The sequence below is a fragment of the Strix aluco genome, chromosome 28, assembly GCF_031877795.1.
Source record: "Strix aluco isolate bStrAlu1 chromosome 28, bStrAlu1.hap1, whole genome shotgun sequence".
Taxonomy (NCBI): Eukaryota; Metazoa; Chordata; class Aves; order Strigiformes; family Strigidae; genus Strix; species Strix aluco.
The window spans coordinates 1,968,797-1,981,239 of NC_133958.1; the positions used below are offsets into that span (position 1 = coordinate 1,968,797).

Genomic DNA, 12,443 nt, shown 5'->3' on the forward strand with positions numbered 1-12,443 from the left:
AAATGAATGCAGTAAATACCTAAGAGCAAAACAGATTTTTTTTGCTCCGACGCAAAAAATGCTAGACAGTGAGATCAGGACTGAAATTATATCCTAAAAGATGTCATATTTTCACCCCATAATGCATGGTTTAACAGTTTTAGATGCATTCAGATCTGTGGGTTTAATTGCTCTAATTTGGAAAGCCATATCATATTTAAAGGGAGAGGAGAACCCTCAGTATGTTTTGTGGGTTATCCTACACTCCCATCACCTTGAAGGGGATGCTATTATGCCCTCTGGCCGTGCAGTGTGAGGGTTGAGGGAGGTGAAAAACTGCCTTTTTTGACAGTTTCCAAGCCTACAGTGCCCAGGACAGGGTTGAAAAGGGTCTTTCTACAGGCTTTATTCTTTATTCTCTATGATAGACAGTCTATTGTACTTCTTTATGATAGTAATATTTTCACACTTTCTAGGATATCCAGAATCAATGCTTAAAGCTGTTGAACTGAAAAGCAGCCACCAAACAACCCTCCATGAGTTCATAATGCCCCTTGCTGCACCAAGGAACACCAACTCCTACTTCAGGAACAGGAGAGACTTTCTTTGCTACTCCTTCCCCAAAATGCTTGGCTGCAAAAGGAGAGGGAGGAAGGAAATGTAGGTCTTGCATCAGTCAGTTTTTGGGGATCTCATGTTCTGGTGCCTCCAAAAAAAGATCTGAAAGTACATTAAATCCAGAGTAGGATTTGGGCATTGTCAGGATTCAGGTGTGCTTCTGGGCTGAGCAGACAGGATTATACCCTCAGGGCTGAAAAGGATGCAAAGTTTCCACAGGTCTGGCATGGGGAGATCCAGTTTTTCTGTCTCTGGAAAAAGCTCCCTTTTAAAAAGGGAAAACCCTCCTTATCTTACAGCACTCAACAACAATACCAACTCATAAGATGCCCATGTGCTCATAAGATGCCTCATAAGATGCTCTGAGGCTGTTGACTCCCCCCATGCACTTAGGAATTTCCAGCCCACCTGACCTCAATTGGAAAGTCTATCTTTTAAATATGACCACTATAAACACTCCAAATTTTAATGGGCGGAATATCTTCAAAGAAGATACTCTGATCTTCAGAAACAGTCATGGTTTGATAGAGGTTGTTTTGCCTATCTGCAGCGGAAGTGGAGGAATGCACAGTTTATTCTAAAATAATGTGCACTTGTCCTAATCGCAGAGACTTCTGAGCCACAGCCAAGCCTTTTCACGTCATTGCAGTCTACTGCAGGCTGTGAAGGAATTATTTGCCTCTTCACACTTTTGATCTTTGCAGAAAGGACCGTGTGGCATTTCCAGCCCAGATGTTCACAATGTTCCTCCTAGACCCAGTGGAGAAGTTTCTCCCTAAATGAATCCTGAGCCTTATGCCCAGATTAGTCATGAAGTCCTTGTAAAGGTAAAAAATTGAATAAACGCTGAAGCAGCTCTGTCAAGGTCATCTGAAATCACGGAAAAGAACCGTGAATGGGAACAGTGGCTCTGAAATGATGGCAGGCAAAATGAACCTGGCAGGTGTTTTGGAAACCTCTTGATTTGAGGGTCAGGAAGATGTGGGTCCCATAGGTGCATGGTGGGCACTTTGACTTGCTGCACCAATGGTGTTAATGGTGCTCGAAAGAGAGCTTGGGAGACAAGAAATGTGTTGTCTCAGGATGCTGTAGCATGTGAGACATGGTGGTGGGGAAGGTGAGGTTTCAGTAGCTCAGCTTTGAGAGTGGCTAAGCCCAGAGGAGGCCACACTGTCCTTGGGGCACTTCTCTGTGATGCCCATCCCTCGGCCAGGCTGCGGGCTGTGGAGCTCTGTGCCAGCTGGTCCAGCACTGCAGGTCCAATGTAAAGAGTGTACCATGACCCTCACAGAGATTTTAAACTACCAAGTTTCAGATTTGAAACATTTTAATCAGATTTGGTCATTGCAGGAGCAGAGGACCTTGGCTGGGAGTCCCCTGGCATGCAATGGGATTTTGCAGTAGCCCCATGCAGTAACCCCATGTCGGCCTCCAGAAAGATTTAATTCCCTGGTGTGAAGGTTTGTGGGCCGGACAGTGAGGAGCTGTGTAGTCTCTGGGGATCCTTTGGAAAGGAAAACCACCTGGAGTCAGAGTCTATAGGTCGAATGACCTATTTATGGGTCGGATTCTTAAATACAGCTCAACTTTCACAAACCTCTCCTTTACCGAGTCCCCCCAGCAAGACTGATAGCAGCAAGTGCTACATACCCAATACTAACTTTTATTCTCGAATCTCCCATCTCCTCTTTTTTCACAGAGTTTCCTCTGCGTCCCTTTCTCTCACTAGTTCATTTTTCTCTGCAGGCTCTGCCAAGCAGGTCTGCAGCCTGCCTTGAGCTGAACTTTTGTATCACCAAAGCCAAATCCTCAGTGGCTGTAATCCAATGTTGTTGCATTAGCTTCACTGTGTTTGGCACAGAGGCACGTGTTTGGTCCTAGACATCTTGCTTGAAAACTCCTGCAGATCTCTGTGTTTTATCCCTTCCTGTTCCCATGAAGGCTCTAAGCCGAGCTGAGGCTGTGCGATGTTGTTCCCCCTTCTTAACATAAATGAGGAGTAAAGGATTTCTTGCAGAGTCCTGTTATTTTCTTTCTTACACCCAAAGCTTCACCAGCATTGCCATATTGCTAGAAGGGCAACTTGCTGGCAGGCAGTGGCAAACGAAGCAGGCAAGTTTACAAATAGCCACACTGGTACCATGAGACCTTCAGGTCCAGCCAGTTTTTACACTGATGGCAGCAAGTGAGAGGCAGAGACCCAGCGTCATCGCTGGGGTGCAAACCCAGATTTCCACCAAAGTAGCTGAGGAAATCCTGTAGCTGATGAAATGATGAAAAACAAAAGCAGACGTGGTAAATAAGTCCAGATCAGCTATTTTTTGAAAACCGTCCATCAGGGAAAATGCAGAAGCCCCATTTTCTGTACTGGGTAAAGTTGCTGGTGGACTCCCTCTGCGCAGAGAGCTCTGTGCATGGATGCGTGAAAGTGCTCTCCAAAGTCTTGTCAGCAGCTGTGCTGGATTTATACACACATGGCTATAAGGAACAGTGATTTAAAATAACTGAACCGCCACTTAGCTAAAGAGGTTTTTGTGATACTGTGGTTTGATACCTGGAGCCTTGCTACCGATGAGTCTGGCACAGCAAGTGATGCTGTAGGAGACTTCTCAGTGGACCTGACGGGCTGTCTGGGCTCCTCTTGCTCTATAAGAGCAATAACCAACTGTTCGTGTTAATGTGAACATCTCAGCCGTGGTGCTGACAGCATTTGCAGCCCACCATTCAGACACACTGCGTGATGGGCTGTGCCACTCCAGACCATGGGGCTTTTCTCTCTCCCTAGTTCCAGAATTTATGGACTTTCTGTTCCGCTCAGAAGCACTGTGGGTATCTCCAGCAAGGAGCCAGCCAGCTGGCAGGAGGGATGCTTGTTGCTTTATTTTTGTAAAGGCATAAGGTGTCCTTGACCTGAACTCCTGAGCAGCAAGAAGTATTGGCCTTTTCTACAGGTATCTTGAACAGCCAAAACAGGAGTTGAAAAAAACATACCGTAAAAGCTAAAGAATATTTTTGAAATTTCCTGTTTCAGAGCATAAACCAGCCTCTAACTTCTGGGCTCCTTCCTCTGAACCAGCCTGTGGTCAGTAGCAGAACACCGGACAATACAAATCCCTGGCTCTGATCCTGCTTGGCAATTCCTGCGGATTCATGCAGCTGCATTTTATGTCTGTGTACAGCTGGGTGTCTTCTAGTTAGTTTTGGCATCAATTTTGCCCGTGGATTTAGCTAAGTTTTTTATCTCCTCCTCAAGCATCTTGTTTTTCTTCTCCATGTCCTTCCGTGAGCGCTCCACATTCATCAGCTTCAGCTCCAGTTCCTCAGACTTCTTCTTCTCCCTCTCTATGTCCTGATTCAGCCTCACCACTTTGGCCCAGACTTCATAATTTTCCTTCTCGAGACTGCAAAGAGAAACAGAGCGTGAAAGGAAGAGTGCTGGGAAGTCCCCATTTGGCTCTTAAGGAGTCTGCCCTCTGTGTCATTAAGCAATAAAATAAGCCAGAGGTGCTGTCCTGATCCCGATGCAATAAATCAATACACATGGTATATAATAATATGATAACAGTATGTGAAGCTATATAACACTGATGATTACAACTAATAATGTAATAGCGCTACTGCTGAATTCTGATTAGTAAATGGTACAATATTGTAGTAATAACAAGAATTATGAGAGTGTAGTTATTGCAGAAACATTACAGTGCCATACAATGATGTAATAAGAACTATATTAATATTGTGGTAATATAACATTAACAACTATGTGATGAGAGTACAGCACATGAGCACTGACTTTTAGATAGCCTGCTATAATACTATATTTTATTGTTAGTCATTGCTATCGTATACTGTAGAGTGTTACTGGTGAATAAATCGGTGCAATACTAGTGTTGTAATAACATGAGCTGAAGGCTTCACACTCTCCAGAAAGCAGCACTCTGCAGCGTGTTACCTTTTAATTTGTTCCTCGTAGTCATTTTTCTGTACCTCCATTTCTTTTTCCAGCTTCTGGATCATGTTTTGCAGGAATTCCCTGCTCTCCTGCTCAGGCTTGGAGACCTCGGCAGGGCTGCTGGTGGGACTGGCTATTTCCTTTGGCTGGGGGCTGGGACTGAGGCCGGGTAGAAATTCCTTATCAGAGCCACTGCTCGAAGGGCTGGGGCTGGAGCTGGGGACACTTTCTGCCTGGGAGGTAGGAACATTATCGTAGGTTGAAGCCCGGTGAAGGTCGAGCAGCTTAAAAAGATCATGAGACAACGTTCTCTTGTGTCCGTCGGGGACCGCGGAGCGCACGCTGCTCCCAGGGGAGCTTTTCCAAAAGTCACTGGCAAATATGTCATTTTTGTCACTGCTGCCTTTCTCCCCCAGAGAAGCAGCTGGCAGGAAAGATTTCCTGTTAGGTAAAGTCTGAGTCCTTTTCCTTGACTGCGTTTTCCACATTCCCAGTGTATCTTTGGACACATTATCTTCTCCGAGGGCACTTGAGCTCGCAGCTGGTCCAGGGGCGCTGCTGGAATTCAGGTCATCTCTCTGAAACAGACCCGTGGCATTAGGACAGCCTCGTCCTGCTCTGTGAGCAGAGCCAGGCTGCAGCGACTGCTGTGGCTGCAAGATTTACAAAAGGCACATTTTAACACGCTATCGGGAACGACCACAAGTTTTCTGTAAAAAATTATTTTGGGTTGCACCATGTTTTCCATTAAAAAGAACCTTTTGCAGAGATTCTTTCTGCGAAAAGCCTTTAATCCTTAATGTTTTCACTTCACCAGCATGAACTGAAAAGGTTTCATCTATTCTGCCTTTTAGCTAAAAAACTTTAGTTCTCATTTTTTCCCAGAACAGTAGATTTTCCACAGGAAAGTGGAAAGTTTATCTACATCATTTTCCTGATGTAGATATTCCAGGGGTGACAGTTACAGCTCGTTACCCTATTAATAGCAAGTGCTTTTAGTGGCTGCCTGACCTGTTAGATCCCATAATAATTAACCACACATTTATTAAATTTATGTTTTAACGTTTCTCTGAGGATCTAGCCTTACCGTTTGCCTTTGGATCAAGCTCTCCGCCCTGGACACCGCAGGGTCCTCTGCAGCGTCCCAGCCCACGGAGCTGCGCGGGATGGGGGCTTTCTTGTCATTCTTGTGGGCTGGTGGGGAGGGCAGCACATCCTTGGATGGGGGAAAGAGGTCTGCATGGTCACTTATCATCACAGTCATCACTTTCTGGATCTGTGGCGTGCCTGGAAGATCAGAAATTAGAGATCTGTCAGCAGCAAACCCAATGCGACGGGCTTTCTTCCACCCACACTTACATTTTCTGGTTGGTCTTTCTGGTGTCCCAAACGGAGATGCCTATAGAAAGGGAGGTGAAGACAAGGAGCAGGATCATAAAACCAAGTAAAGGGAGGGATTTTTAGATCACCCCAGAATAACAGGAGTAATGAAGCAACCAAGACAGGAGTCTGCTCAGCTGCACCGAGCCACAAGCAAACTACAGGTATCAGTTACACAGAAAGACATAGGAATATCTGGACTTTTGCATGTGATGTCTGTAGAGCAGAGCGGTCTTTGGCCTTAAAATATTTCTTCTGTTAGTTCTGCTGCATCTGTCCTTGCCCATGGAATTACAGTTTGGCTCAGCTAAACAGTAATTACTTTGAATTTCCTTTGTTTCTCTAAGAAGAATTTTACACTTTCCTGCTCTAAGCAAAAGAAAGATGACTTCACCAAATTCCTGAATTGTCTGAAATCTATGGAGGGAGCACACAGTGCAACTCCTAAGGGGTATTTGTCACCATAAACGCATTTATAGCTTAACCAACACGTGGCTTTACTGTACCCTGCTGTACTTACTGTGCCCCAGCACATGTCTGGCTTATATCCATGGGTCTCATAGAAAATTTTTGATTTCAAGATTGTGGATGCAACTGAGTGTTTCAGCATATCAGGTGCTCCTATGCCAATTATTCCAGGAGTCCCGTTTACCTCTCATAATAATTGCAGGATCCTCTATCTTGGGTCTGATGAGGTTCACTCCAATCACTGTTGCCAGGTTATCCACACTCATCTTGTTGACGCTAGAGTTCAACTGTATTTCGTGTAGAAACCTGCCAGAATCCAAGGGTAAATATTTAAAGTCAGCGAAGGAAGACTGCAAAAAGCCTTACACAGCCACTGGTATAAAATCCTGATTAATCCCTCCAGCTCTTCCTCTAAGTCCCAAGGACAGAAACATATAATTGCCTTTTAAGTGCACACTGGAGCTGAGTCTTATTGGTATCAGTAGAAAAATCACCATGTGATGAGCTGCTCACCAAAAAAAAAAAAAATTGAAGAGGAAGGGAAAACCCCCATCTAGTCTCTAACCAGAGAAAAACCATCTAGGCTGGCTGAAACCCAACAGTTTTGTTGCACAAGGCTTTGTGTAGGAAAACTACACTTGATTTTAATTCTCAGGGATTCATAAGTGCGTAGGCATTTATGCTCAGAAATTGTCAAGGTGTTTATCCCCATGGCTGAAATTCTCCCTTTACAACAGTCAGGATCTGGTGCCTTGAGGGGAACCAAAGCACAGCTTAGAAGGGCTCTCTCTAGAGGAGTCAGCCTCAGCCGTTGGGATGATATTTCTACTCACTAACACCAAATCTGAGCTGTTTATACCTTGTGCAGAGGACTGACCTGCAGATATAGCTGAGGAGGTTGTAGTTGTCTCTGGGAAGGAGGGACAGTTGCTTCAGGAGTTCCTGATGGCCCTAAATGCAAGTTAAGAAATAGCTCTATAAAGATTCACAGGTATATATGGACTCAAGAATGGCTCTTGGTCACTCCATCCATCGTCGTATGGTCTCACCTCTTGGCAGGCATTCGCTCACCTTGGAAATTCTATTTCTCCAGCAGACCAGGCAAGGATATGGAGAAGTTTCTGTACAGTGCTCAGCACTGCTGCAGCAGCAGCGAAGGAAAGAGCAGGGTCCCCTCCAGCCCAGCACGTGTGTGATGAGCTCTTCGGAAAGAGCTCATCATGCCTAATCTCCTTGCATTTTGTGTATATAAACATTTAGGACATTTTTAACCCCAAAGATCCTGAAGAATCTACAAGAAACATTGAAATACAGGGCTGAGCACTGCAGTCCACAGCGCTCATGCTACCAAGGATATCTGCCTTATTTTTTTGTGTATAGGAACAGCATCCATGAGTGCTCTTTTTGCAGTGGGGGGGCTTCTTTTCCATCAAAATAAATAGTTAGGAAGAAATAGTTCCCATCTGTTTCTCACTTCTCCCTCTCCCAAATCCCCACTTCCTTCCCTGGTCTCACCCAGAGCCCTTCCACCAGCTCCGCTCTCAGCTCAGGCTGATGGAGGCTGCAGGAGGTTGTGTTTCCTTCCTCTCTTGGTTTTCACAGAATCACAGAATCATCTCGGTTGGAAAGGACCTTGAAGATCATCTAGTCCAACCATTAACCCAGCACTGACAGATCCCAACTACACCAGATCCCTCAGCGCTGGGTCAACCCGCCTCTTGAACACCTCCAGGGATGGGGACTCCACCACCTCCCTGAGCAGCCCATTCCAACGCCCAACAATCCCTTCTGCAAAGAAATCCTTCCTAATATCTAGTCTAAACCTTCCCTGGCGCAACTTGAGGCCATTACCTCTTGTCCTATCACTTATTACTTGATTAAAGAGGCTCATCCCCAGCTCTCTGCAACCTCCCTTCAGGTAGTTGTAGAGGGCCATGAGGTCTCCCCTCAGCCTCCTCTTCTCCACACTAAACCCCCCCAGTTCCCTCAGCCGCTCCCCATCAGACCTGTGCTCCAGACCCTGCACCAGCTCCGTTGCCCTTCTCTGGCCACGCTCGAGTCATTCAAGGGCCTTTTTGGAGTGAGGGGCCCAAAACTGAACCCACTCATCGAGGGGCGGCCTCACCAGTGCCGAGCACAGGGGTCAGATCCCTTCCCTGTCCCTGCTGGCCACGCTAGTGCTGATACAAGCCAGGATGCCATTGGTCTTCTCAGCCACCTGGGCACACTGCTGGCTCTTTGCTGCAAGGGCTCAATGAAAAGAGGTGCTGAGCATCTCTTAGATCTGCTCCAGAAATTTAAGCTTTAAAATGGATAAACCCATGTTGTCACGTTGGGAAACTTGGCTTTGGGAGATCTTCTCTTTTTAACTTTTTTTTTTTTTTTTCCCCAGATTTGTGAAGATCAGTAATTACACAGTTTATAATGCACTGCTAAGTGTGCACCTGGCATCTCCAGCTCTCAAAGCCCAGCACTGAAACACAGACAATTTTAAGGCCAGAAGGAGAGAAATGAACACATCTTTACCTTTCTCTCATCCGCATCCAGCGCCTGACCACAGAGCAGGAAATCCTCGTACTGCATCCAGGGCACAACTGGCTCGGGGAGCTCCCGCAGGTAGAGTTTGAACAGAGAGGCCACGGTGTGCACATCCGTATCCCTGCAACGCCCAAAGAGCCGCTCACGTGAAACTCAGGCTGGTGAGCAAACCCTACCCTGCTCTGGGAGCATGAGATTATTTTTGAGCTCTGTGTAGAGATGCAGGAGAGGGAGAGATATAAATAGGGAGGCCCAAGCAAGCTGGGGGAAATCCATAGGGCACCTCAAGCCAGGGAATGGCCCCAGCTGGCAGGAAAATAAATGCTTGGTGGAGATTTTCCCCACCGTGGGGCTGGCAGGTCCCCAGTGTTAATACCCAGGCTGAGCCTTCCCAGCCTGCGTTTGACTCCTGAGGGTTTGCATGCAAATCTTGTCTGGTGTTCACATGTTTGGCAGGCACTCCCCACTCTGCGCAGAGCTGGCGAAGCTTGCCTGGGGTTTTTAAGATTAACAGCAATTACTGAAGATGTTCTGCCGGGACAGATGTTTGCAGCTTTGCATACCATATAGTTTACATTATGTCAAAAGGACACTGTCAAGATTGTAAGCCTCAAATTTGACCTACCTTGAAGTCGCTAAACTGTTATAAACTTCTAGCAAAAATCCCCCAGGTCATTTATTTTTAGGATTGGTTGGGGTTTTAAAAATACTATTATTTTTAACAAATGCACATAACCATAGAGGAATTTTTTCAGAGCTGTGTTTTTCTAGGGCCTACCAATACACGCCATCAGGCATCCTGGATGCCTGGGCTGCAACAGCAGTTTTCTAATACTCCCAAGCCAATCCTGCCGTGCTTGTGCATGCAAATGCGCCTGGGCAAACCCAAACTGGCTGCAAAATGGCATCTTGCTGCATTCAGGTCACTGGAAATCCCATTATTGGCCTTCCTCCTCGCTAAGAAAATGTTTTGGTTGAAGTGCATGGGGGTTGCAGTCACCCTGAGATCACCACAGCAACGCTCATACTGAGCCCTGTGGTGCAGGGTCAGCGTTGTGGGGTGCTGGGAAAAGGGCCAAACTCCCTCACCGTGCCCCGCTGCAAAACACAGTGCTGCAAAAAATAAAAAAAAGGCTTCACCTTCCTATGACCTCCATACAGGTTACAACAGGAAAGCTCTCAGCAGGACTCTGGCACCCAGAAAGCAAGAAATACTCAGCTGCAAAGCCAACGGCCAGGATGGTTACGCTCCCAGAGCAGCTGTGGCTCTACCTTGCACAGCGCAGGGATTATTTAGGTAAAAGTGCTGTGGTTTTTCCTAACAAAACTGCATAAAGCTGGGTGAGAACAGAAGTTTTACAGTTAGTGACAGGCCTGCAAATAAAGAGATGAGCCCCCTGCACTCTGCTTAGGCAAAGTGTTTTGCACAGAAGTCCAGGGAAGCTCCTGGGTTTGGGTCCTTCCCTCCCCCAAGCCCCCCAGATCTTGCTGGCGGCTCTCAGAGCTCGGGTGATGCTCTATGGGGCAGCTCCCCGGGTCTGCATAGATGGGGCATCACCACAGCCGCTATCAAACACCTGCAGCAGCCTGGGCACTCCTCATCTCAGTTATGGCAGACAGGGCAGGGTAGGAATTAAACCAAAAAGCCTCACTTTAGGTGCTGTGGAAAGGCAGGACCCACCTTTCCTTTATCCCAGCATAGGTCATTGCTTCACCAGTGCAAACTGGGGGGCAAAGCCCTGGAGCAGCCTGCACAAGTGAGCAGGGGACACTAGGCAACGCCTCGTGCAACCAGGGCCAAAAGCAAGGGGTTAAACTCTGACTTAGGGGTGGGAGAGGTGGGAAACCTCCTTAGAGATAATGAGGCATCTGCAGGTGGTCCATCTGCACGGACTCATAGCTGGTCTGCGAGCTATCAAGGGAGGGCTTTACTAAGTGGTGCGCCAGGGGATGACCTTTCTCCTCTCATTTTGCACAGGGCATGGCAGAGCTAGCAGTAGCAAATGTCTCTCCCCAAAGCCTCTCCAAGACCTACAGGCAGGGACAGGCAGCTCTCTCCGCTTTAGGGAGTTTGCCATTTCGTCTTAGCCCTGCAGAGGAAGGGGGTCAGGAGGGTGCAGCCTTGCAGCAGCCAAAATCTCTCTCTCATTTCTATGTGGTGTTGTAGGGAAAATCAACAGGAGGAAAATATTATGGCTATGGGCTGGCAGAGACAGAAATAACTTCTACTGTGTGCAGTAGGGTGTTCTCTGAGCTTATTTGTGATCTTATACTTGCTCTCCTTTCTCTAAACCTCTGCCTGATGGGCTATGTAGGGTCTTCCCTTTGCCTCCTTCCTTGGCTGCTCCTGCAAATGATAATTACTGTGTGGGGCCAAATGCTTTCCTTTATTTCCATGAATCTCATCTCAGCACCCTTTGATTCTGCTTTTGCCTCCATTTGGGGTTTCTGCTGAATCCTTTCTCCTTGTCAAGCCCTTCTGGAGGGTCCAAGTTCCCTGCAAGGCACTGCTGGGTTCTTGGGGGGTAAGGCAGACTGCTTTTCCCCAGATTTTGGTGAGTATGAGACCCAGTTGAGTAGAAGAGGGGGAATCCAGCATTACCGGTCAAATGATGGCCTTTCCCCAGCATCGAACGCGTCCCTGAGCTGTTTCACCAGGTTGTCTTGGCCAGGGAGGCGGAAGATGCCCTCCTCACTCACGCCGTGCTCCCGGATGAACTCAGCACATTTCTGCACCAGGATGGGGACCTGGTGCTGCCCGAATTTCTGCTCATAGGCCATGGTCTCTGCCAAGCGCTGGCCGAACACCACTAGGGAAAGGACAGAGAGGTTAGAGGAGCCCAAAGGCTTTGCTAAAGGCACGTTACCTGCCAGAGCGCATCAGGTGCAAATGTGACTGCAGTACCTGCTTTTCTGATAGCACAGGACCTACAAGAGGTCTTCAAACTGGGGGAAAGCAGAACTTCCTCCAAAGAAATAATAGCAAAATGAAACCTTATTCCTCCTCCAAATAAACAGTTCTCAAAATGATTAAAACAAAGCAGTGAGCCTTGCTTTTTGTCATGCCACTTGGCTATCTTGGAGCTGGGGGCTGATACAGAGAGAGACTGGACCAGCAAAAAGGCTGATGTGAGGGCACAGCGGGAGAAGGCAAGCTCATCACACAAAGCTGAAGGACATAGAAAGCACAGGAGACCACCAGGAAATGAGAAAAGCAGCCTTGCAGAGATATGGAGCTGGAAGTCTTACTGCTTTAGTTGTTCTTCTCCCCCCTCCTCCTTCCTCTCACCCTCCAGAAACTCCCCTGTGCAAAGAAGAGCAGTATTTTGCAGCAGACAGTACCTTTCCTTCGGAGCAGTGGCTTTTTCCTCCTGAACTCGCAGCAAAAGAAGAGCTCGAAGGTGGGAAGGCAGCAGCCTGCATCCCAGCTCTTCCTCCTCGGAGCCTGGGGCATGGTAAGAGCAGACAAATCCCAACTCGAACTAGCTCTGGGATATTAATGGCAGAG

The 12,443-nt window shown here is 47.2% G+C and overlaps 1 protein-coding gene across 3 annotated transcripts in view; it reads right to left on the reverse strand.

The window, feature by feature from the left end:
- Positions 1-369: 369 nt before the first annotated feature.
- The window catches only part of LOC141916116 (rho GTPase-activating protein 25-like), a 52,880-nt gene continuing 40,806 nt past the window's right edge, over positions 370-12,443 (reverse strand). For all 3 annotated transcript variants that reach the window (XM_074808250.1, XM_074808251.1, XM_074808252.1), the window contains 7 exons: positions 11,538-11,745; positions 8,924-9,056; positions 7,275-7,348; positions 6,582-6,703; positions 5,637-5,836; positions 4,550-5,127; positions 370-3,998 (listed from right to left, as the gene is read on the reverse strand). In XM_074808250.1, coding sequence (XP_074664351.1) covers positions 3,788-3,998; positions 4,550-5,127; positions 5,637-5,836; positions 6,582-6,703; positions 7,275-7,348; positions 8,924-9,056; positions 11,538-11,745 — 1,526 coding nt within the window. In that variant the 3' untranslated portion in view covers positions 370-3,787. The remainder of the gene's footprint in view (positions 3,999-4,549; positions 5,128-5,636; positions 5,837-6,581; positions 6,704-7,274; positions 7,349-8,923; positions 9,057-11,537; positions 11,746-12,443) is intronic.